The sequence below is a fragment of the Myotis myotis genome, unplaced genomic scaffold, assembly GCF_014108235.1.
Source record: "Myotis myotis isolate mMyoMyo1 unplaced genomic scaffold, mMyoMyo1.p scaffold_m19_p_23, whole genome shotgun sequence".
Taxonomy (NCBI): domain Eukaryota; kingdom Metazoa; phylum Chordata; class Mammalia; order Chiroptera; family Vespertilionidae; genus Myotis; species Myotis myotis.
The window spans coordinates 6,972,510-6,997,768 of NW_023416328.1; the positions used below are offsets into that span (position 1 = coordinate 6,972,510).

At 56.2% G+C, this 25,259-nt stretch overlaps 1 protein-coding gene across 1 annotated transcript; it reads left to right on the forward strand.

Moving 5' to 3' along the window:
• Positions 1 to 2,385: 2,385 nt before the first annotated feature.
• On the forward strand, positions 2,386 to 24,271 carry ALDH1A3 (aldehyde dehydrogenase 1 family member A3). The gene is made up of 13 exons (XM_036355822.1): positions 2,386 to 2,584; positions 8,268 to 8,372; positions 9,867 to 10,007; positions 12,647 to 12,776; positions 13,519 to 13,580; positions 14,058 to 14,186; positions 15,300 to 15,413; positions 16,674 to 16,776; positions 19,279 to 19,463; positions 21,572 to 21,736; positions 22,105 to 22,262; positions 22,737 to 22,811; positions 23,885 to 24,271. Exons 1-13 carry the CDS (start codon positions 2,486 to 2,488, stop codon positions 23,955 to 23,957), a joined length of 1,539 nt encoding a protein of 512 aa, XP_036211715.1. The 5' UTR covers positions 2,386 to 2,485; the 3' UTR covers positions 23,958 to 24,271.
• Positions 24,272 to 25,259: the final 988 nt, after the last annotated feature.

The window sequence follows — 25,259 nt, forward strand, 5'->3', positions numbered from 1 at the left end:
GAACCAGGAGGTCACGGGTTCGATTCCCGGTCAGGGCAGGTGCCCAGGTTGCGGGCTCGATCCCCAGTGGGGGGGCGTGCAGGAGGCAGCCGATCCATGATTCTCTCTCATCACTGAGGTTTCTATCTCTCTCTCCCTCTCTCTTCCTCTCTCCCTAAAATCAAGAAAAGCATATTTAAATAAAAAATATAAAGAGAGTTAACCTGGTGTTTATTTTTTTTTTAAAGGTGCAGCGTGGAGGGATGCTGCTAACATTTTGTCCCTGCACCTTCGCTGGGCTCAGCTCTGCCCCCTTGACCTGGGGCTGCAGGACAGGGGCTCCCTGTGGTGAAAGCGGGGTGCAGAGGCAGGTCCGAGAACCCCCTCCGCCGCCGCGCCCTGCATCACCCACCCCCACGCGTCTGTCTGGCCTAGGTTCCCCAATTTGCGGGTGATGTCTGGGGCAGGTACCCACACGCCTCTGTTTACTCACCTGGAAAATGGGAAGAAGCAGCTCTTGCATCCCTCCCACTGCATGGCCAGGGGGAGCAGGGGGAGCTGCTGGTCTCGACAAGCCTGGAACCAGGCCGGTCCTCTGGGAGCCGCCTGCTAGGCTGAGCGCCTCGCTCCGTCCCCGGGCCCCAGGATCACGTGTGTGGGCGCCCGCAGGTGGCACTGCAGTCCGAGCATGAAGTGAGGCCGCCTGCGTTCCTGACTTCACGGTGAGCAAGTGGCCAGCGGCTGTCCACCGCCTTGGAGCGAAGAGACCCCCTAAGGGAGCAGAGATTGGAGGCCCAGCCTGCCTGCCCCCTTCCCTCCATCCATCCAGAAGTTATGCATGAACAGCTTCCTCTACACATTTTCAGATATTTTTTAAAAATATATTTGTGCTGATTTCAGAGAGGAAGGGAGAGGGAGAGAGAGAGAAGCATCAATGATGAGAGAGAGTGATGGATCGCTGCCTCCTGGTTGCCCCCTGGGGGATGGAGGCTGGGGGCCAGGCATGTGCCCTGACTGGGAATCGAACCGTGACCTCCTGGTTCATAGGTCGGTGCTCAACCACTGAGCCACGCCAACCGGCCTCACCTATAACCCATAGGGGCATAGGACCCTGTCACCACCAGAGGGCAGGGGTCTGATGAGAGGTTTGCAAAAGCTTTTATGCTTCCTCCGCCACGCAGAACACCCAGCAGCGGGAAAGGAGAGAGGGGCAGAGATGGACACATGAACCCCCCAAAACAAACAGGAGGGGCCCCGGGCAGCAGGGAGGACCCCATCACTTGAGATTACTTCCGGAAGGAGACGGACTGAGGGGCCGAGTATGGCTTTGTCCCCGACTTCGGGCCCGTGTCATTTGTCCAAAAACTGGAGGGAGGACATGTATGAGCCAGGCTTCCTGTCTCAGATGGGAGCTGGGGCACATCCCTGCATTGCTGGGACACTTCTTTTCTTTCTTCTTCTTTCTTTCTTTTCTTTCTTTCTTTCTTCTTTCTTTCTTTCTTTCTTTCTTTCTTCTTCTTCTTCTTCTTCCTTTCCTTTCTTTTTCTTTTCTTTCTTTTTTTTTTTTAATAAGAGAAGCAGAGCCACGTCCTGCCCCTCTCCCGTTGCGCTTTCAGAAATGCCCCCCGCCCGGCCCGCGTGGCTGGGTGGTTGAGCATCGCCGTAGGAACTAGGAGCTCACGGTTGGATTCCCGGTCAGGGCATCTCTTTTTTCATTATTTAAAAAAAAAAAAATGCGGTCTAATTCGTGCATTTTTCAAAATCAACATCATCGCATCCGGCGCGGCCCCGGGCTGGAGGGCGGTGTGAGCCTCTGAGGTCAAAGGTTCCAGTCGCTTTTCCTCCGCCTTTTGCCCCTTTGCGCGCGAAGCCCCCGGGGCCCGGGGGAAATTCCTGGCCAGCCGACCGGCCGTCCCACCGGCCGTCCCAGCCTGTGGATCCCGGACGCGGAGCAGGCTCCTACCCCCCACCCCCCACCCCCCGGGGCGGACGGACGGGCGCGCATGGCCGGAGCACGGCGCACCGAGCGACCGAAGTTGGCCGAGCGCGCAGAGCGGCGGCGGGCAGCGGGCGCAGGTGCCGCGGGCGCATCCGCCCGACTTCGGGGAGCCAGCCGGGCGCTGCGGTCGGCCCTGGCCCGCTGCCCGCGCCCTGGGACTTTCGGGATCCGGTGGCGCTTCGGGGAGCTCCCCCAGCGCAGCCGCCTGGGCGGTGGAGCGCGCGGCTGTGTGGCCCGGCTCCCGCAGGGGCAGCGGGCGGGCGGGCGGGGTGGGTGGCGGGGGGGGGTGAGGCGGGCCAGCCCCCTCCCCTCCCGCAGGCCCTCCCTCCTTCCCGTCCTGCAGCCAATTAGACGGCCCCCTCGGGTGGGAGGCGTGGGGCTCTCCATAAAGCCGCGCGGAGCTGTCACCCCTGGAACAGACCGCGCAGCGCCCGGGACCTGGACGGAGGGAGCCCTTGGTGCGGACTCGGGCGGGCGCCGGGGGCCGGAGGAGCGCGCGGAGGAGCCATGGCCACCACCAACGGGGCCGTGGAGAACGGGCCGCCCGACAAGAAGCCGCCGGCCCTGCCGCGCCCCATCCGCAACCTGGAGGTCAAGTTCACCAAGGTGAGGGGCGCCCAGCCCGTCCGACGGCAGCCTGGCTGCGCGCGCTGGGACACCCGGCCGGGGAGGAGCGCGGGCCGGGAGCCCCCCGCTGCCCCGTCCGCTCCGAGGGTGTCGGGCGCTGCGGGCAGCCGCTCTCTGCGGAATTCGCCCGGCGCTCGGGACCGAAGCCTCCCCGCCTGGGCCGGGCCGGGCCCTCCTGACGCCGCTGCGGGCGCAGGGCTTCCGAGGCGGGAGTCTGGGTCCCGCGCGCGCGTCCACCGCGCACCCCGAGGCGCCACCCCGCGGTTCCCACCCCCGATGGGCTTGGCTCTTGGGCGGCAACGCTCGGCGCTTTCAAACTTTTAAAAAATATATATATATATGTTCTTATTGATTGGGGAGAGGGAGAGGGAGAGAGATAGAAACATCCATGATGAGAGAGAATCATTGATGGGCTGCCTCCTGCACGCCCCGCACTGGGGATGGGGCCTGTGACCCGGCTACATGCCCTGAACCGGGAATCGAAGCTGGGACCTATCAGTCCACAGGCGGACACTAGCCACTGAGCCAAACTGGCTAGCTTGGGGCTCCCAAACTTTCAACCTCAAAACCGTGCAGACCTTGGGAGCGATGCCCACCCCCCCTCCCCCATGCCCCCCCCCCAGACTCTGCTGTGGGCTTTGCGGCCTGAACCGGTGGGCCTTGGGGAGGGGCAGAGGGTGCCCGGGAACACGAAGAGAGAAGGTCTGAGCCCTGGCAGGTGTGGCTCAGTGGGTAGAGCGTCTGCCTGCAGACGCAAGGGTCCCAGTTGGATTCCGGTCAAGGCCAGGTACTTCGGTCGCAGGCTCCTCCTGGGCCGGGGCCTTGGTCGGGGTGCGTGCAGGAGGCAACCAGTGGATGTGTTTCTCTCACATCGATGTTTCTCTCTGTCTCTGCCTCTCTCTTCCACTCTCTGAAAAAAATCAATGGAAAAATATCCTCGGGGGAGGATTAATTTTTTAAGAGAGAGAGAGAGAGAGGTCTCAGGCTCCTCTGGAAACCTGCCACCGGGAGCAAAGGAGAAACATCAGGCAGCTCTGTGCTTCGCCTGCACCTGGCTGGCCCGTGGAGCGAGGGGAAGTGGGGAGAGGCTCATGGGAGAAGTGGCTCAGGAGCCCAGAGGGCCTGGCGTTGGCAGATGCGCTCACATCTGGGCCTGGGGAGTCGCGGGCGGCAGGGCCCCATCGTCCCGCAGTCCCGGGGCATTCTCTGCCTTTTGGGGAGGCAGCCCGTGGGGAGGCTGGGGTGTCGGCTAAGCAGTGAGATGACCTGCTCCGGGCAGCCAGGGAGAAGGCGAGGCCAGGAGCCCCGCAGCCTGGTGGAGCGCATCCCCAGAGGCCGTGAGGCTGTTTGGAGGCCTGGGCGGGGGCCGGGGGTGGGGGGGGCCTTGGAAGGGGCTCAGACCCAGAGCGCAGTGGCTTTATTTAGACATCACCTAGGTCTCCCTTTATCATTCCTTCATAGCTGTAGCCCCCAGCGGACGCAGCACTGAGAAAATCTCCGTCATCCATTTCACTTTCCAAAGTAGCGATTACGCCTCTCAGCCCGTTTGAATCGGGCGGGGAACAGTGCGGGGTCTCTGGGCACTTCCTGTCCGCTGGGCCTCCCCGCCCATGACTTTGACATTAACCGTGTTCCAGGGGCCTCTCTCCTGCACAGAGGCCCCTCACCATCGATGCCGGGGTTTGTTCTGTTGTGGTTGTTGTTTAAAAACATGTTTATTGATTTCTGAGAGGAAGGGAGAGGGAGAGAGAGAAACAGCCATGATGAGAGAGAATCATTGATGGCTGCCTCCTGCACGCCCCACACGGGGGATCGAGCCCGCAGCCGGGGCATGTGCCCCGACCGGGAATCAGGCTGGTTCATGGGTCCACGCTCAACCACTGAGCCACACGGGCCGGGCTGGGGATCATTTTTAATGTCGTTTCCTTCTCGGTATCAGCTTCAGGGTAAAAATCCCAGCACGGATTTTGTCGGCGCTCACCTCTCGGTAGCAGTGATGTTGTTTGATTTTATTTTTTGTTTTATGGGGTTTTTATAAAAACAATAAAGAGGCCAGAAATTACATAGACGAGTGGGGGTCCTATCAGGGATGCAACTGCATATGGAAGGGTTATGTCTTTCTCCGCGAGTCTATCCAGCGTATAGAAAGCAGCATCTTAGCCCGGCCGAGGTTGAGCATCGACCTAGGAACCAGGAGGTCAGGGTTCGGTTCCCGGTCAGGGCACATTCCCCGGGTTGCAGGCTCCATCCCCAGTGTGGGGCGAGCAGGAGGCAGCTGATCCGTGACTCTCTCTCATCATGGATGTTTCTATCTCTCTCTTCCTCTCCCTTCAATAAAAAATATTTTAAAAGAGAAAGAGAGATGGAGGGGAACGGAGAGGCGGGCTCCTTCGGGGTTCCCAGGCCTTAGGGGTCCCCAGGCCACAGTACCCGCCTTCCCTGGGGAGGGCGAGGCCTCTGCAAGCTCCCACCCCTGCAAAGGCCTCCCCACAGCATCTGTGGGGCCCGCAGCCTGTGCGGTGTGGCGGAGGGTGGGCGGCCAGGGGAGCCAGGCCTGGGGAACCTCAGGCCGGAGAGGCAGCCGGCCCAGCCTGAGAAAGAAGCGGGGACGCAGAGATCCCGCGCGGAGGCCCTCGAGGCCCAAGGCGGGCCGTGGGGAGGTGAGGGGGAGCGTGTGAACCGGCGACGGGTCTGTTACTTTTCAGATCGGATTCTTGGCACTTCTCGCTCAGGGAGGGTGCGCCAGAGGTGGTGGGCCTGAGCCGGGGCCTCGAGGGTGGCATTTCCCAGGGTGAAGTCCAATTTGCAAAAGGAGGACCTTGTCTGACCCACCGCCTTCATTTGCTTCTCACTTTTTTTTGGTTTTTGAATCCTCGCGGAGGATATTTTTTCCATTGATTTTTTTGTTTGTTTTTTTAAGAGAGTAGAGGGGCCGAAACCGGTGTGGCTCAGTGGATAGAGCGTCGGCCTGCGGACTGAAGGGTCCCAGGTTCGATTCCGATCAGGGGCATGTACCTGGGTTGTGGGCACATCCCCAGTGGGAGGTGTGCAGGAGGCAGCTGATCGATGTTTCTCTCTCATTGATGTTTCTAACTCTCTATCTCTCTCCCTTCCTCTCTGTAAAAAATCAATAAAATATATTAAAATATATATATATTAAAAAAGAGAGAGTAGAGGGAAGGGAAGGAAGGAGGGAGGGGGGAGAGGCAGAGAGAGAGAAACAGCGATGTGGGAGAGACACATCCATTGGCTGCCCCCCCCCCCCCCCCCGCAATACCAGGATCGGGGATGACTGCAACCCAGGCACGTGCCCTTGACCAGGAATCGAACCGGGGACCCTTCCGTCTGCAGGCTGGCGTTCTAACCACTGAGCGACCCCGGTCAGGGCGCCAGCTGTATTGTTTCGAGCCCCAAATCAGAACAATGGGCCTAGGACAGAGTCACTCCCCTCGGCTTGCGCGTGGGTATGAGCCAAATCTGACGGAAGCGTAAACGGAGCTTATACTGAGCTGCAGGCGAAATTCAGGGCGGATCCGGCCCCAGGTGGGGTGCGTGCAGGAGGCGACCAATGGGTGTGTCTCTCTCCCATCGCTGTTTCTCTCTCTGTGTCTCTCCCCCTCCCTTCCACTCTCTCTAAAATTCAATGGAGAAAAAAAAATACCCTCGGGTGAGGATGAGCAACCACTAAAAAGCAAAGAAAAGAAACGCAGCCAGCAGACTGGCAGGCCGGCCACGCGGCCCGCCTCCTTCTTCACTTGTGTTTTTGCTTTCTCCTGGAAGCCACAGTGGAAACCGCTTACGAGTGTAGTCTCAAGAAAAAAACGTGGCTAAATTAGAAACATCACGATGGGAAAAATACGGCTGGAGTTGAGCAGTCTGCATTTTTTTTTCTTTTTAAGTTGCTGGTTAGGGCCCGGCTGGCATGAACCAGAAGGTCCCGGTTCGATTCCCGGTCAGGGCACAGGCCCGGGTTTCGGGCTTGATCCCCAGTAGGGGGCCTGCAGGAGGCAGCTGATCAGTGATGCTTTCTCATCATTGATGTTTCTCTCTCTGTCTCCCTCTCCCTTCCTCTCTGAGATCAATAAAGGATATATTTTAAAAACCGTAAGTTGCTGGTGAGAGAGGACTTCCAGGTCAATGTCACGACCGGCCAGGTAATTTTCGGGGGGCAGGAACACGCGTGGAGGTGAAGTCTCACAGACACCCGATCGCTCCCTCGCCTTCAAGTATATTCTCTGCTGCCACCTTCTCACTTTCCGCCCTCCCCCCTGGAACTGATACCGGGAAGCTCTGGATTCAGCAGTTTTCGCTGACAGTCTCTATTATCTCAGCCACGAAATTCCATCCTCCGACAAATGGGCCTCTCCCGCTGCTGGCTGCACGCCCCTCCCGGGCCAGCGTCTCCCTCCCCGGCTTATTAATGTCTCGCTGCTCCCCAGCGAGGGCCGGCTGGATGGCGAAAGTCAACTCTGGGATTCGGTTTCCGCTGGAAGAATAACGCTGTAATTGAAGCTGGCCCCCGTCCGAGGGCGGGTTTACCCTGGGGGCCTGGCGCTGAGCTCCCAAAAGTCAGAAGGGCAGGCACATCGCCGGCGGGCGAGGGGCGCTGGCAGCTCCGGATTCCACACCGCGTGGGTGCGTGGGGGGCGGTGGGGGGCTCTGCCACCTTCCCAGCCAGAGCTGGCCTCTGTATTTTTTTTTAAATCTTCCCTCAAGGATATTTTTCCATTGATCGTTTAGAGAGAGTGGGAGAGAGGAAAAGACAGAGAGAGACCTTGATGTGAGAGACACACATCGATGGGTTGCCTCCTGCACTCGCCCTGACCAGGGCCCAGGTCGGGGAGGAGCCTGCAACCGAGGTATGTGCCCTTGATCAGAATCGAACCCGGGACCCTTTGGTCCACAGGCCAATGCTCTCTCCGCTGAGCCAAACTGGCAATCCGGGACCCCTTTCGAAATCTGGGACCCCCGGGGGATGTCAGACTGCTGGTTTTGTCCTGATCCCCGCAGGCCAGGCCAAGGAACCCCACCAGTGCACAAATCCGTGCACTGGGCCTCTAGTATGCATATAAGGTCTTTGGTTAATCTCTTCCCGCCCTCCTCCCTCCCCGCTTCCCTCTGAGATTCATCAGTCTGTTCCATGTTTCCATGCCTGTATGTTGAGCGTCTGCCCCCTGGTGGTCAGTGCACATCATAGCTACTGGTCGAATGGTCAGATGGTTGCTTGGGCTTTTATATATATAGATATAACTCAGTTATTCCTCTGTGATCCATGCTATTGCTTTAAAAAGAGAGAGAGAGAAGATTTTAGAAAATTTTTTGAATATTTTTTGCTTTCTTGTGACAAAAGTAATTCTCTGAACATGAGACTTGGTCCTGGCCAGTGTGGCTCAGTTGTTTGGGCATCGTCCCGTGCACCAGGGGGTCACCGGTTCGATTCCCGGTCAGGGAAGGTGTCTGGGTTGTGGGCTCGACCCCCAGAATGGGGCGTGCAGGAGGCAGCCGATCCATGTTGCCCTCTCATATCACAGATGTTTCTCTCCCTACCTCTCCCTCTGAAGGTGGGTAAACAGTTCTTTAGAAAAAAAAGAAAAAGAAAGGTTGCCTTGTCCTTAGATGATTGACGGAAGCCTAAAAAGTTACAACTTCCTTTCTTGGGTAGGTGTTCATCAACAACGAATGGCACGAGTCCACCAGCGGGAAAAAGTTCGCCACCTACAACCCTTCAACGCTGGAACAAATCTGCGAGGTGGAGGAAGGCGATAAGGTGGGTGTGCCCCGCGCAACCCCAGGTACCTCAGTTCCAGAGGCAGAAGGATGAGGAGGGGCGTCGGCTCAGGTGTGAGATGGGACTGGTCCCCTCTCGGGTAGGACCTGGGTTCGCTGCTTCTCGGACGCAGGGCCCAGAATTGGGTCAGTTAGGAACCGGGGGCTGCAGATGGACGTTTCCCCATCTGGGAAGATGACTGTATCCACCTCACATGGCGAGAGGGAAGGTTTTCATCCATGATTCCAACCTGCAGGCATTGAGGGGCCTTTCCTGAGAGCATTGCCGGTGGGTGTGTTTCACCACAGGCAACATTCTGGCGAGAGACACTAAAAAAAAAAACAACTTGAAGGAAAAAGACTTGCTAACCAAGTCACTCAGCCATAATAATGTCACGTAATTGCCGGATTTCTTTTCTACGAGGAACGCATGTGATCATGTAACATATTATAATTAGCTCATTATGATAATACTAGTGACCCGGTGCACGGATTCGTGCACATTGAAAGGAAATTTATTAGAAGGTGGCCAGCGGGGCAGGACTGGGTGAGAGAGAAGGGCCAGACACGCCCTGGAGCCAACCTCCCACGGTCCCTCCCCTGCCAGCCGCACCTGGGGCATCGCCATGGCTTGAAGGGCGTCTGTGGAGTGAGCAGGGTCCTTCTGGCAGGTGGGCCCCTTGGCCTGGCCTGGCCGGCGGGGATCGGGCCGAAACCAGCTCTCCGACATCCCCCAAGGGGTCCCGGAGTGCGAGAGGCCATTCTGCAAAGTTGCTGTCACACAGGGTGTGGAACGCAAACACACGTGTGCCGTAAACCAGATTCGGGGCCGACAGAGCCCCAGCAACAACAGAACCCAGGGCCGAAGGTGGAATCACGCAGCCCCGCGAGGAATCGGGCTCCCTCCTCCCTGGTTCTGGGGTGCATCACCTGAGAACCGCCACTGCCCAGTCACCGCTGCTCAGCAGCTCCTGCAATGAGCATCTGCCCCCTGGTGGTCAGTGCGCGTCATAGCTACCAGTTGGACCGACTTTTAGCTTTTTATATATATAGTTTTTTTGTGTTTTTTTTAAATATATTTTATTGATTTTTCACAGAGAGGAAGGGAGAGGGATAGAGAGCTAGAAACATCGATGAGAGAGAAACATCGATCAGCTGCCTCCTGCACATTTCCCACCGGGGATGTGCCCGCAACCAGGGTACATGCCCTTGACCGGAATTGAACCCGGGACCCTTCAGTCCGCTGGCCGATGCTCTGTCCACTGAGCCAAACCGGTCAGGGCTATATATAGTTTTTTTAAAGGTTATTGTGTTAAAAAAAAAAAAAAAAGGAAAGAGAAAGACCGAAGATGTAAAAAAGTAAATTGTCCCTTGAAAGCCCCCAACCACCCCCTCCTTCGTCTGCCACATGCGGGAAGCAGGGCTCTGCTGCCCTCCGTCCCGAACTGCAGTGTCGTCGCGAGCTGACAGGCTCTCTCTTGTTTTGGCCACTCAGCCCGACGTGGACAAGGCCGTGGAGGCCGCACACGCCGCCTTCCAGAGGGGCTCCCCGTGGCGCCGGCTGGACGCCCTGAACCGAGGCCGCCTGCTGCACCAGCTGGCCGACCTGGTGGAGAGGGACCGCGCGGTCCTGGCCGTGAGTACACGCCCATGAGGGGCAGCTCAACTCTTTTACTTTTTATTTCTTTCTGTTGATTTCAGAGAGGAAGGGAGAGGGAGAGGGAGAGGGAGAGAAACATCCATGATGAGAGAGAATCATGGCTCGGCTGCCTCCTGCACGCCCCCTACTGGGGATCGAGGGTACAACCTGGGCATGTGCCCTGACCGGGAATCGAACCGTGACCTCCTGGTTCACAGGTCGACGCTCAACCACTGAGCCACACCGGCCGGGTGGTTATTTCCTTTCCTGATCTGATGGCGGAACGAGCAGTCCATCCCGCACGCAGCCAGGACGCTGCAATTGCTCCTGGGTGGAGGAACACGGGGTGCATCGCCCGGGGACCTGAGCTCTCCTCCCTCCCTCCCTCCCTGGCCCTCGTGCTTGCCCCGAATCCCAGCGAGGGCAGCTCCCTCCCGGGTCAGCGTGGCTCTTCCTGCAAAGACAGCCAGCTGCCAAACTGGCTTTTTCAAGCACAGTTCTGTTCCCCCCCGTGGCGGGCGGTGAGCTCACCCGTCTGCAATGCGTGTGTGGACTCGGAGCCCCGGGCACCCCTCCCCGCCCGTCCTGTCCTCAGTGTCAGTGTCATCGTGGGGAGCGGGGACCGCAGGGCCACCTCCCCCCCTCCCCGGAGGCCTCTCCCCGCCACCCCCATTGTCTGCCAGTCACCGCTGCCGTCGGGACCGCGGTGCCCACGGGATAGTAAGAGCCCGAACTTGGCCACATCATGAAAGCGACACGACACGACCGCGATTGGCACATTCGGTTTTTATGTCTTTGTTGTTGCTGTTGTTGTTAATCCTTCCCCCGAGGGTATTTCTTTTTTCCATGGATCGTTAGAGAGAGTGGCAGGGAGGGCGGGGGAGAGACCGAGAGAGGGAAACGTTGATGTGAGAGAGACACGTGGACTGGTTGCCTCCCGCATGCGCCCCGACGGGGGACGGGGCACGAACTCACAACCCCGGTACGTGCCCTTGACCGGGAATCGAACCCGAGACCCTTCCGTCTGTGGGCCGACGCTCTAACCACTGAGCAAACTGGCCAGGGTGTAAATTCAGGTTTGTGTGTGTGTGTGTGTGGTTTTCTTTTTTTAATATATTTTTATTGATTTCAGAAAGGAAGGGAGAGGGAGAGGGAGAGAAGCATCCATGATGAGAGAGAGTCATGGATGGGCTGCCTCCTGCACGCCCCACACTGGGGATGGAGCCCACAACCCGGGCCTGTGCCCTGACCGGGAATCGAACCGTGACCTCAGGTTCCTAGGTCGATGCTCAACCACTGAGCCACACCGGCCTCTCTTCCTTTATAAATCATCCTCCTCTCGCTCAGCGACCCTAAAAGGAGAATGCAGCCCTGGGCTATGGGTCGGGGCGGCCACTTCCTGCAGAGTCGGATGGCGGGCAGTTGCCGCCCTGGGCCCAACTGGGGCTGCTTGTCTGAGGGACAAAGGGGGCCTCTGAGACCCCGGCTGGAAATAGAAAAGAATCCCCGCCATTGAGGAGCCGCCATCTCCCCCCCATAATGGCCTCCCTCAGCACCGAGGGCCAGGGCGAGCCCGCTCCCTTCCACGGAGCATCCGGCCTTGCCGCCCAGGGAGGGGCCGTTGTCTTTGTGCTGGTGGCCCGACCCTTCTGGGCTCCGTCCCTCGCTCTTTCCACTGCACGCTGGTCGGTCAGCTGGGCCACGAAGGAGGAAACTGTGTCCTCCCTCCCTCTCTCTCTAATATTTTTCCATTGATTTTTAGAGAGAGGGAAAGACAGAGAAAAGCATCAATAAGAGAGAGACAAACTGATTGGTTGCCTCCTGCATGTGCCCCTCTAAAATAAATAAAAACATTTTTTTAAATATATTTTTCAGAGAGGAAAGGAGAGAGAGAGAGAGAGAGAGAGAGAGAGAAGCATCAATGATGAGAGAGAATCATGGATCGGCCGCCTCCTGCGCGCCTCCCACTGGGGATGGAGACCACAGCCCGGGCATGTGCCCTGATCGGAAATCAAACCGCAACCTCCTGGTTCCTAGGTTGACCCTCAACCACCAAGCCTCACTGGTCGGGCAATAAAAACATATTTTTTTAAAAAGAAGAAAGAAGAAAAAGGGCCCTAGCCAGTTTGGCTCAGCGGATAGAGCGTCGGCCTACAGACCGAAGGGTCCTGGGTTCGATTCCGGTCAAAGGCACGTACCTCGGTTGCAGGCTTCTGGCCCTGGCCGGGCGCATGCGAGAGGCAACCGATCGATGTGTCTCTCTCACATCAGTGTTTCTCTCTGTCTCTCCCTCTCCCTTCCACTCTCTCTAAAAACCAACGGAAAAATATCCTTTGGTGAGGATAAAAAAAAAAAAAAAAAGAAAGAAACAAATAGTATAATTAAAAATATTTTTAAAATAATAAAAGAAAAAAGGAAAAACCATCCTGACCGTCGCAACGGGTCTTATTGTAAATGCGGTGTCTTGCCCTCTAAGGGACACAGAGGACTGGGAGGCGTGGAGATCAGTGATCTGGGACCCTAACTCCCTGCCCCCCACCTCGCCCCCTCCCCGCCCCCCCACGGCCCAACCCCTGTTCTTCACCACCTGGCATGTAAGGAGGAGGATGTCTGAGGCTCATGTCTGGTCCTTGCAGACCCTGGAGACCATGGACACGGGCAAGCCGTTCCTTCACGCCTTTTTCATCGACCTGGAGGGCTGCATCAAAACCCTCCGCTACTTTGCGGGGTGGGCAGACAAGATCCAGGGCCGGACCATCCCCACAGGTGAGCCGACACGGGCTGCTGGGCCTCCAATGGAGTCTTTGGGGGGGCCCTGTCTTTCCCTTCCTCTGCGGGCCTCTGGCCATTTCCCCTGTCCCCCCATCCTGCCACTAAGGAATTTTGCTTTTTTAAAAAAAATAATATTTTTTATTGCTTTCAGGGAGGAAGGGAGAGGGAGAGAGAGAAACATCCACGATGAGAGAGACTCCTGGATCGGCTGCCTCCTGCACACCCGCTACTGGGGATCGAGCCTGCAACCTGGGGATGTGCCCCTGACCGGGAATCGAACCGTGACCTCCTGGTTCGTAGGTCGGCGCTTAACCACTGAGCCACACCGGCCAGGCAGGAATTTTTGCTTTTGGAATGGAGTTGAACACCGCCTCTTTGTGTCATAGGCCAGACTCAGAACTGACACCTTCGTGGGCTTCTGGGTTACTGCCCTGTCTTGTTCCTCCTTGAAATTCTTCATCTCGGTCATCGGTTCTCAACCTGTGGGTCGTGACCCCTTTGGGGGTCAAACGACCCTTTCTCAGGGGTCGCCTAAGACCATCGGAAAACACATAGATAATCACATATTGTTTTCGTGATGAATCACTATGCTTTAATGATGTTCAATTTGTAACAATGAAATTGGGGGTCACCACAACATGAGGAACCGTATTAAAGGGTCGCGGCGTTAGGAAGGTTGAGAACCACTGGTCTAGATTCACGTGTCATCCTCTCCCCCATGTCACCTCTCTCGCAGATGACAACGTTGTGTGTTTCACCCGGCATGAGCCCATAGGTGTGTGTGGGGCCATCACTCCTGTAAGTACAGGGTTTCCCCCTGCTGCTCCCATGGGCCCGTTAGAACCAAGGTTTTTGGTTTTGGGTTTTTATTGTTGTTTTTTAAAATATATTTTTATTGATTTCAGAGAGGAAGGGAGAGGGAGAGATGATAGAAACAGCAATGATGAGAGAGAATCACTGATTGGCTGCCTCCTGCACGCCCCACACTGGGGATCGAGCCCACAACTCCTGCAGGACTTCTCAGAGCCTTTAAGGTGCTGATGTCATTGTATGTAAACCTCCGAGGGGAGGAGGCAGTGCTCGCACCGTGGAATCCCTTCTACCAAAGAGTAACTGTCAGCCTCAGTAACTGCACGTAGGAAGCACCAGGCTGGAATGCAATTCTGATCATTGCAAACTCCTATGTTACCCGTTAAGCCCCAAAGCAAGTGTCCTCCATGGAGCAGGGTAGCGGGTGGGTCCGGGTCCCCCACGTTCCCCTGTGCCCTGTTGCAGTGGAACTTCCCTCTGCTGATGCTGGTGTGGAAGTTGGCGCCGGCTCTGTGCTGTGGCAACACCATCGTCGTGAAGCCGGCCGAACAGACGCCCCTCACCGCCCTCTACCTCGGCTCTCTGATCAAAGAGGTGAGCCGTCCAAAAGGAAAATATTGTGTGTTCTCGGTCACATGCCCACTCCCAGGGAGCAGGCCGCCGGCGCGAGATAAAGCTGCCCGGCCGAGCTGGGCCGTGCGTGACAGCAGAGCCGGCTCGACCGCGAGTGGGAAGGGGGTGACGCCTGTTTCACTTGGCAAGAGCCCGTTCGTTCTCTCTCCTGCCAGTGGTCACTGACCCGCAAGAAGCAATTCCGCTCCTCCCACTGAGCTGCTAGGAGCAATTCCGCTCCTCCCACTGACCCACATGAGAAGATGTACCTGGCATGATGGGCTCAAACCTACTTTAGGAGCAAGTGTTTTCTCTAAAGAATTTTTCAGGAGAGTCACCTGTTAGGGAACTGAATAGTCAGAGGTTAGGGCCTGGCATTTGTGGGGTCATCTGGGCAGCTCCCCTAAGTAGCTGTCACCCAGCCAGGCTCACCCGCGATCATTCGCTCCCCGGGCAACCACCATTCAAGGAAACAGGCGGCCCAAGGGACACCTCCCTCCTGTCACACCAGGCAACATGGCTCAGTCACACTGTCCCCAGTGTCCATGTTGCAAAGGGAGAGAAGGTCCCCTCATGTCACTTCCACCAAGCTAAGGATCAGATGCACGACCTTTTTTTTACAAAAAATATATTTTTATTGATTTCAGAGAGGAAGGGAGAAGGAGAGAGGGAGAGAGAAACATCAATGATGAGAGAGAATCATGGATCGGCTGCCTCCTGCACGCCCCTTAGTGGGGATGGAGCCCACAACCCAGGCATGTGCCCCGACCGTGAACTGAACCGTGACCTCCTGGTTCATAGGTCGATGCTCAACCACGGAGCCACGCCGGCTGAGCAGGCCACCACTCTTTGTCCTCAGAGGCCCATTTAGGGTGAAAAATGCTGCTCGGAAGGAGGCGTGTGCACCTCACCCTGGCCCCCTGGCCGTCCGGGTTGGGGTCCTGGGGTGGATGGCTGACCCAGGCCCAGACCGTGCAATGGGGATGCCTCTCTGCTTGGGGACATCGCTCAGCCACGACCCTCTGGGCCCAATCGTGGGTCCATGGTGGTTCCGGTCCCTGGCCTTCCTTCAGTGCCCTCTCGGTCTCCTCCTAGGTCGGCTTCCCTCCTGGCGTGGTGAACATCGTGCCCGGATTCGGACCCACCGTGGGAGCCGCCATGTCCTCCCACCCTCGGATCAGCAAGATCGCGTTCACCGGGTCCATAGAGGTAGCCCCCTCGCCGGCCGTGGGCAGGGGGCTGGGGACCTGTGCCCTGTTCCTGGGAGGGGCCGGCCTGTGACTTGTGTTCCTTCTGAACCGGACCGCGTTTCAGTACGGGGACAGTCAGTCTTCCAAAGTCACTGGGCCAGTTTCCAAACGAAATAAATCCTGAACGGAACCCAGGAGCCCTGGCAGAAAGGATGGCTAGATAAGATAAAATAAAAATGTGAAGCATCCGTAGGACAAACAGTGTCGTAGTTAAGGTTAAAAGGTAAATAACAGCCCGGCCGGTGTGGCCCAGTGGCTGAGCGTCGACCCATCAACCAAGAGGTCACCGGTTCGATTCCCAGTCAGGGCACATGCCTGGGTTTCTGGCTCCATCCCCAGTAGGCATTCAATCAATGATTCTGTCTCAGCAATAAAAAAATTGTTTAGTTAAAATAAAATAAAATGCACCCACACCTCGTTCGGGGGAGCAGCCTCAGCTCTGGGGGAGCCCAGCCCTGCCTCATTTTTGTTGTTGTTGTTAATCCTCACCCGAGGATATTTTCCCATCACTTTCCAGAGAGAGTGGCAGGGAGGGGGAGAGACAGAGAGAGAGAGAGGAACATGGATGTGAGAGAGACACGTCAATTGGTTGCCTCCCTCCTGGGCCCTGACCGGGGCCGGGGATTGAGCCTGCAACCGAGGTACGTGCCCTTGACGGGAATCGAACCCCGACCTCCCGGTTCATAGGTCGACGCTCAATCACTGAGCCACGCCGGCCGGGCTACACACACAAGGTCTTTGGTTGATCACCTCCCACCCACCCACCACCCTCCCTGCCTTTCCTCCGAGACTCCGCATCCATAGAACTGACCCTCATCCTGAAGAGCAGCCCCCCAAATTCCCTAAATATCAGGGGCTCCCTCAGCTTCTACCAGAGTCTAATAGAAGGGTCTGAGGGGTAGAGCAGCTGCCCCCATGCCCCCGGGAGCCCTTTCTCAGAGGGGCCGCCGGCTCCTCTCCTGTCTGGCTGTGTGGCTGGAGGGGACGGGGGGGGGGGGGGGGGGGGGGCCAAATCGCTGGGCCTCCGGACTCCAGCTCCGCCCTGTAAGTGGAGCAGCTGGGCCAGGGGTTCCGGCCAGGCCAGCATCTCAGGGTGCTGGGAGCGGCCGAGGGAGGGAGGGTGACGCACATGTACTTGGGCCACATCTGGCCACGTCCAAGGTTCCATCCGGTCCGGGTTTGTTTTTTTTTTTGTTTGTTTGTTTTTTTCATCCGGAAGGTTGGCAAGCTGGTTAAAGAGGCCGCGTCTCGCAGCAACCTGAAGAGGGTGACGCTGGAACTTGGGGGGAAGAACCCCTGTATCGTGTGTGCCGACGCCGACCGTGAGTCTCTCCCTAGGGGGTTCGAGGGTGTCTCCAGGCTTCCTGGACCAAACTCAGAACCAAGGGGAACACACACACACACACACATACACGCACACACATGCACGCACAGGCACAGGCACAGGCACAGGCACACATTGGGGGTGCGTTTCCACTTTGGGCCCTGCTCACCTAAATAGATGGAGATGAAACGCAAGTTCCATTGGACGCCCGGCCGGTGTGGCTCAGTGGTTGAGCATCGACCTATGAACCAGGAGGTAACTATTCCATTCCCAGTCAGGGCACATGACCAGGTTGCGGCTCGATCCCCAGTAGGGGGCGTGCAGGAGGCAGCTGATTCATGATTCTCTCTCATCATGGATGTTTCTCTCTCTCCCTTCCTCTCTGAAATCAGTAAAGATATTAAAAAAGAAAAAAAGCAAGCTCCATGGGAGGGAGGCATGCCCAGGTGGGACCGCCTGATTCTGCCCTTCAAGGTCAAGTTGACCTTCCCAGCCCCGGGGAGTGGGAGCCATGAGAACAAGGCCAGTTTCTTCTCCAGATGCTCAGGCCCCTGAGCTGGACTGGGGCTGGGGTAAGAGGAGGAGGAACAGGGCAGGTGTGTCCCACTCCTAGGCATTCATCATTCTCTCATTCCTGCCCCTTAGGGCAGGGGTGGGCAAACTTTTTGACTCGAGGGCCACAATGGGTTCTTAAACTGGACCTGAGGGCCGGAACAAAAGCATGGATGGAGTGTTTGTGTGAACTAATATAAATTCAAAGTAAACATCATTACATAAAAGGGTAAGGTCTTTTTATTTGTCTTATAGTTTTATTCATTTCAAACTGTCCTATCCGTGGGCCGTAGTTTGCCTACAGCTGCTTAGGGTCATATTTATGTCTTGCAAAGAACAGCCTCACGACCTGCCCATTAGGGCCAGAAATTCCTTTCTTGAGGAACAAAGCCTTCCATTGCACATGCAGATGAAGGTTGGAATTGCAAATAGCCCTGAGACAAACACTATTTCTCACTAAGGTGTGAATGACTGATAGCATGTCCTCTCCTGGAAGCTGGCTTTCCATGGGACAGAGGCCTGTGGAAATGGACTGTTTATGTTGTTCTGGACTTGGTGTTCCCTTGTGGAAGCATCAGCAGCAGCTTGCTAATGGTTTTGGGAACCGTGTGTGGGTGTGGCCCCACTGTGACCCACCCTCAGAGCTCCAAACGCCAGTCTTAAAGAGCCAGGACTCCCATTTGGTTGAGTGCCGCCATTGCTGGGTACCCCATCTGCCCCGCAGCTCCCCCTCTTTTCCTCCCAGGGAAGCAAACGACAATGAAAACACAAGACTCCTTTTTGGCGGTTGGTCGGACCAGGATCGTAAACACTCAATATAGCCATCTCCTCTTCCCGTGGGCAGTGCCAGGCCACAAAATTAAATCCTGAGGCAGCTGGCATCCCAGGCATGATATCAACGAGAACATGTCGCTTTTCCCCCGCCACGGCGGCCCCGCCCCAGCTCCCAGCAAGAAATGAATGAGTTATTTTGGACGAAGGCCTTTTTAAAAAAAATATTTTTTTATTGATTTCAGAGAGAGAGAGAGAGAAACATCCATGATGAGAGCAAATCATGGATCGGCTGCCTCCTGCACGCCCCCTACACTTGGGATCAAGCCCGAAACGCAGGCATGTGCCCTGGCCAGGAATCAAACCGTGACCTCCTGGTTCATAGGTTGAGGCTCAACCACTGAGCCACACTGGCCCGGCCAGTACCTGGTTTTAATTCAATGCCAGCTCAGCTCTGCAGTTCAGGTTCAGGCCCTGCCAGGCAGAACCCATGCTTTCTCTCCTCTCTAACTCTTCCACGTCCCGCATGGGGCTCTGTTCCCTAATAGGACCCTTCTGTCGCAGAAGGCGCAAAATCTGGGCTCCTTTCAAAGTTCTTGCTGACGGGGCTGCATCCGTACTCAGCAGATGTTATTCCAAAGGACATTTGTCCCACCCGGCCGGCGTGGCTCAGAACCAAGAGGTCATGGTTCGATTCCCGGTCAGGGCACATGCCCGGGTTGTGGGCTCCATCCCCAGTAGAGGGTGTGCAGGAGGCAGCCGATCCATGCTTCTCTCTCATCATGGATGTTTCTCTGTCTGTCTCCCTCTCCCTTCCTCTCTGAAATCAATAAAGATATCGTTTTTAAAAAAGGGGGGGTTGAGGATGGGTCCCTGAGCAAATGAAACGGGGCCTGGGACCATTCTCTGCGCTGATCCGCGTAGTAAACACACTGACAAGTCCTGCAAGGGCGGGGGGGGGGGGGGGACTCTTCAACTCCAAACTCAGCCGACCCCAAAATGTGTGCCCTCCTCCGTGCGTTTGGGGAAATGCTGGGAACGAAATTAACTTCTGAAGTCCGTCCGGGAGCCTGTGTTCCTGTGTGGGTAGAGCTGCAGCTGTGGCCAGTCCTGCCCTAACGACTTGATTGCTTCCTCTGCCCCCGCCGCCCGCCGCCCGTGCTGCCTCGCCCTCCAGTGGACTTGGCCGTGGAGTGCGCCCACCAGGGAATATTCTTCAACCAAGGCCAGTGCTGCACGGCCGCCTCCAGGGTGTTCGTGGAAGAGCAAGTGTACCCCGAGTTCGTCAGGAGGAGCGTGGAGCGCGCCAGGAAGCGGCCCGTCGGGGACCCCTTCGACGCCAGGACGGAACACGGGCCCCAGGTAACCTACTGATGTGTGGGAACCCGGGGGGCGTGTCGGGGCAGCCCCTCTGGCCCTGGTTCGGCCGCTCTGTGCTGGGTAACCCCCGGGTCCCTCCTGGAGCCTTGAGGGGCGCTGATGTGCCTTCCCACTGAATGGTTTTCTTTTTTTAATTAAATCCTTATCGTTGAGAGTATTCCAGCCCGGCCGGTGTGGCTCAGTGGTTGAGCATCGACCTAGGAACCAGGAGGTCACGGTTCGATTCCCGGTCAGGGCACAGGCCCGGGGTGCAGGCTCAATCCCCAGCAGGGGGCGTGCAGGAGGCAGCCGATCCATGATTCTCTCTCCTCATTGATGTTCCTCTCTCTCTCTGAAATCAATAAAAATATATTTAAAGTAAATAATTAAAAAGAAACCACGAAACCCCAGTGCAGACGGACAGCTCCGGGGTGGGGCCTGGTTGGGGCAGCCAAGGACAGGATGAAAATGATCATAAGCACAGGGTTTTATAACCTCTTTAAAGGGCACGTCCTGTATCGCTTTCTCACTAGTGACGCGGGCCGGGCCGGGCCGGGGATAAATATTTCAGAGGGCAGCCTGGCGTGCCATGCATTATGGAAGCGGGCCTCGGCTGCAGCCGCTGTGCCCGGAGCCAAAGTCCGGCCCAGGCGCGAGGTTTCAAATCCTGTGGCAGGACTCGCCCGCTCGCCGCCTGCCCACCGCATGGGTGCCCGTGTGTACGCGGGAGGCTGGGGGTGGGGCATGCGTGTGGCTCCATGGGGGACGTTATGAAAGTCGCAAGCTCCTTCCAAACCTCAGTTGCCTCGACTGGAAAATGGGAGTCATCGAAGGCTCTTTTGGAAATTTCAGGGCACCCAACACGTTGTTATTATTTTATTTTTTTAAATATATTGTTAGTTGATTTCAGAGAGGAGGAGAGAGACAGAGAGAGAAACATCCATGATGAGAGAGAATCATGGATCGGCTGCCTCCTGCACGCCCCCTGCTGGGGATGGAGCCCACAACCCGGGCATGTGCCCCGACCGGGAATCGAACCGGCGACCTCCTGGTTCCTGGGTCGATCGATGAGCTCACTGGCTGGGCCGCCTTTATCATTTCTGCCAGCATTGCCAAATCACCTTCAGAGAGGACGTATCAACCCCCGGCTCCTACCAACCTGCAGCCTCATTACCAGGCTTTGGCATTCCGCCCGTCTGACAGTTAAGCGTGCTATCTCGCTTGGCAACCCGCCTGGCTTTCATGTGTGCGTATCTCTCATCGTGAGTGAGGCCGGACGTCTGGTCAAGTGTTCGCAGCCGTTTGCGTGTCCTGTTCCATCAGCCGTGCGAGCGTGATGCGCTGTGGGGTCGCTCTCCGTGTTTCTTCCTGCTTCTAAGAACGCTTCGCGGACGAGAAAGATCAGCTCTGTCTCTGTGACGTGACCTGTTAAATTTCCCCACTTCGTTTTGCCCTTTGACTTTGCTTGGGATGTTGTTGCTTTTTTTTTACGTACTCAGGTTTATCGGTGTTTGGTTTTTTGTGTGGATTTGTTGTTTTATGTTTGTTTGTTTTTTTTCATATATTTTATTGATTTTTTGCAGAGAGGAAGAGAGAGAGATAGTTAGAAACATCGATCAGCTGCCTCCTGCACATCTCCCACTGGGGATGTGCCCACAACCCAGGTACATGCTCTTGACCGGAATCGAACCCAGGACCTTTCAGTCCGCAGGCTGACACTCTATCCACTGAGCCAAACCGGATTCGACTGTTTTATGTTTTGTTTCTGGATTTTGACTCCTCTACGCCATAATTCTCCTTCCCTTCCTTGTCCCCTTGTCATTCCTTCCCTATAAAGTGAAAAGCTTTGTCCGGCTGGTGTGGCTCAGTGGTTGAGCATCGACCTAGGAACCAGGAGGTCACGGTTCGATTCCCGGTCGGGGCACAGGCCCGGGTTACGGGCTGGATCCCAGTAGGGGGCGTGCAGGAGGCAGCCGATCCGTGATTCTCTCTCATCATGGATGTTTCTCTCTCTCCCTCTCCCTCTCCCTTCCTCTCTGAAATCAACAAAAACACATTTAAAAACGACGACGACCCAAAAGCCTGGCGTTTCTCCCTGTCGTGCTTTGCAGATTGACCAAAACCAGTTCGACAAAATCCTCGCGCTGATCGAGAGTGGCAAGAAGGAGGGAGCCAGGCTGGAATGTGGGGGCTCGGCCATGGAAGACCGGGGGCTCTTCGTCAAGCCCACCGTCTTCTCCGAGGTCACAGACACCATGCGGATCGCCAAAGAGGAGGTACTGGGGGCTGCAGGAGGAGCGACGGCCCAGGGACCTGGTGCTGAGCTGAGGGGAGGGACTGCCGGGGGTCTTCTCGGGGGCTCAGCGACCCCAGATATCTGGCGGGGGGGCGGGGGGCCTTTTCTTTTTTTTAAATATATTTTTTTTATTGATTTAGAGAGGAAGGGAGGGGTGGAGAGAGAGAGAGAGAAACATCAATGATGAGAGGGAGTCACGGATCGGCTGCCTCCTGCACGCCCCCTACTGGGGGTCGAGGGTGCAACACGGGCATGTGCCCTGACAGGGAATCGAACCAACCGTGACCTCCTGGTTCATAGTTGGGCACTCAACCACTGAGCCACCGCCATTCTTGCCATCGATTATAGATTTTTGGGCCGGTGCAGCCGATCCTGAAGTTCAAAACGATCGAAGAAGTGATCAGGAGAGCCAACAGCCTGGAATATGGGCTCACGGCGGCTGTATTCACGAAGAACCTGGACAAAGCCCTGAAGCTGGCTTCCGCCTTGGAGTCTGGCACTGTCTGGTGAGTGTTGGGGGGTGTTTTGGGGGATGGTTCGGGGTCCCGGGCGGCTGGCAGGCTGGCTTCATGACTTCATCAAATCACAGTCATATATTACAGGCCAAGCTCTGTCTTTACTTTGCTGGATCCTCACGACCGCCGTCTGTGAAATAGGCACCATTATCGTCTCCATTTCTACCTGAGGACATGTAGGCTCAGAGAGGTGTAGTGACCTGCCCAGGGTCACACAGCACACCTCTCTGAAATGTTTTTTTTTTTAATGTCTTAAATGTTTATTCATTTCCTGAATTGTTGGGGGAAAAAATAAGCGAGAAGCTTTATGCCAAGAATACTCAGATCTCAGTTTCTGCCGGGAAGCATAGAAGGCGGACATTAAAAGCACACCGTCTCCGTGATTAAAACTCACAGCCGGGTACGTGCAAAATCCAGGCGGGTCCCCTCCGGGTAATCATGAGCATCGTCTCCTTCTCTCTCCAGGATCAACTGCTACAACGCCATCTACGCGCAGGCTCCGTTCGGTGGCTTTAAAATGTCGGGAAACGGCCGAGAATTGTAAGTGCCCCTGTCCCTCCACGCCTGTTTCTGCCTGTCCGGTGGGTCATGTTGGTCACTTATTATTTCTCTATTTATTTCTAAAAATGTATTTTTTAATAGATTGCAGAGAGGTAGGGAGAGGGAGAGAGAGAGAGAGAAACATGAATGATGAGAATCATGGATCGGCTGCCTCCTGCACGCCCCCTACTGGGGATCGAGGGTACAACCCAGGCATGTGCCCTGACTGGGAATCGAACCGTGACCTCCTGGCTCATAGGTCGACGCTCAACCACGGATCCACGCCGGCCGGGCTGCATGTCTGTGTTTCTGACCCTTGGCACATATTTCCCAAGGCTTTTGATAAAGCCCTCGGCCATAATTCACAAGGAGCCCGGACACAGACTTGGAAACCGATTTCCGTGTTCCGCTGTCCCCAGTGAATGTCTTCATGTTGCAAGAAGTTCCCCTTTTTCCCGCTGGCACCCGGTTCGGTGAATTCCATGGTTTTCCCCGGCCCCATCGCCCGGGCTGGGCTGGCAATTTGCCGCCCACCCACGGGCCCTCCGGGGCCTGTGCCTCCCCTGGTCTTAAGAAGAAGCCTGTAATTTCTCTTTCTTCAAGGTGCTTTTTAAATTTATTTTTCATTTTGTTGTTGTTAATCCTCACCCAAGGATATTTTTCCATTGATTTCTGCCCCCCCCCCCATGGATTTTTTTTTTTTTAAGAGCGAGTGGAAGGGATGAGGAGAGACAGAGAGAGAAACATCGATGTGAAGAGACACATCGATTGGTTGCCTCTTGCACGTGCCCCGACCAGGGCCGGGGATGGGGCCTGCAACCCAGGTACATGTCCTTGACTAGGACTCGAACCCGGGACACTTCGGTCTGGGAGCCGATGCTTTAACCACTGAGCATAGCCTCAAAAAAGCCGAGCTAACCCCAAAGGGCCGATTCCGGGTCAGGGCCCATGCCGGGGTTGTGGGCTCCATCCCCAGTAGGAAGCGTGCAGGAGGCGGCCGATCCATGATCCTCTCTCATCATGGATGTTTCTCTCTCTCTCTCTCTCTCTCTCCCTCTCCCGTGTGCCCACAGAGGCGAGTACGCGCTGTCGGAATACACCGAAGTGAAAACAGTCACCATCAAACTGGACGACAAGGACCCGTGAGGGAAAGGCGGGCTCTGTCCTCCGACGTCTGAATGTGGCCCATCCATCCAACCTGCCGGAGAGAGAGCGACCCTGCTCACTCCCTGGCCCTCTCTCTCCTGGAGACCTTACGTCCACTGGATGGAAGGGAGAGATTCTCATTTCCTCCTCATTCCTGTTGCATTGACCAGTATGTTGGGGGGTAGAATTGCAGTTCTGCCTGGAGGTGGCGCTGTGGAGCTTTCCTTTCTTTCTTTCTTTTTTTTTTTTTTTAAATATATTTTATTGATTTTTTACAGAGAGGAAGGGAGAGAGATAGAGAGTCAGAAACATCGATGAGAGAGAAACATCGATCAGCTGCCTCCTGCACACCCCCTACTGGGGATGTGCCCGCAACCCAGGTACATGCCCTTGACCGGAATCGAACCTGGGACCCTTCAATCCGCAGGCCGACGCTCTATCCACTGAGCCAAACCGGTTTCGGCCTTTCTTTCTTTTTTTTTCTAATCGTCACCCGAGGATCTTTTTCCATTGATTTTTAGGGAGAGTGGGAGAGCAGGGAAAGGCAGAGAGAAACATCGATGCACGAGAAACACATCGATGGGTTGCCTCCTGCACGTGCCCGGACTGGGGAGGAGCCTGCCACCGAGATACGTGCCCTTGACTGGAATCGAACCCGGGACCCTTGGGTCCCCAGGCCGATGCTCTATCCACTGAGTCACACCGGCTGGGGCACCTGCTTCCCTTTTCAACCGGGTCCCCTGGGAGGGTGAGGAGGCTCAGGGCGTGCCAACAGGAAGTGGTGGGTGAAGCCTCCGGCGGTCGCTTCAAAATGCTTTGCTGACTCTACTCCAGGAAGAATTTGGGAGGAACGTCCCTGAATGTTCTAGAAACCTGGCCCTGTGTCTGGGGGGCCCTCCCATGTACCTGTGCCTCCCATTCACAAGCCCCTCCTACCTTTTATATGGAAAGGAATAGTACTAAGTTAAAACAAAAAAACAAAAAAAACACCCAAACAAACAGAATTGCAAGGATCCACAAGGGGCCGCTATTGGGAAGCAGGTCCCCTAGAAGGTCGCTGAAGGTCTTGGGTGTGAAGGGGCATAAGTCTTCCTGCCTTTGGTCTAGGACTGAATCAGCAGCCCAAACACCACGGCTGGGGTCCCCGTCCCTGTGGCCGGTCCAATGTCCTGATGCGTACAACAGCAGAGCAAATCCGAGCGTCAGTGCGTCCCGCATGTCCCCAAGCAGGGCCATAACTCAATTTGACAAAGGATGTGTTTCCGTCACTTGGATTAGTGGTTGAGCTAACGTTCCTTTTCC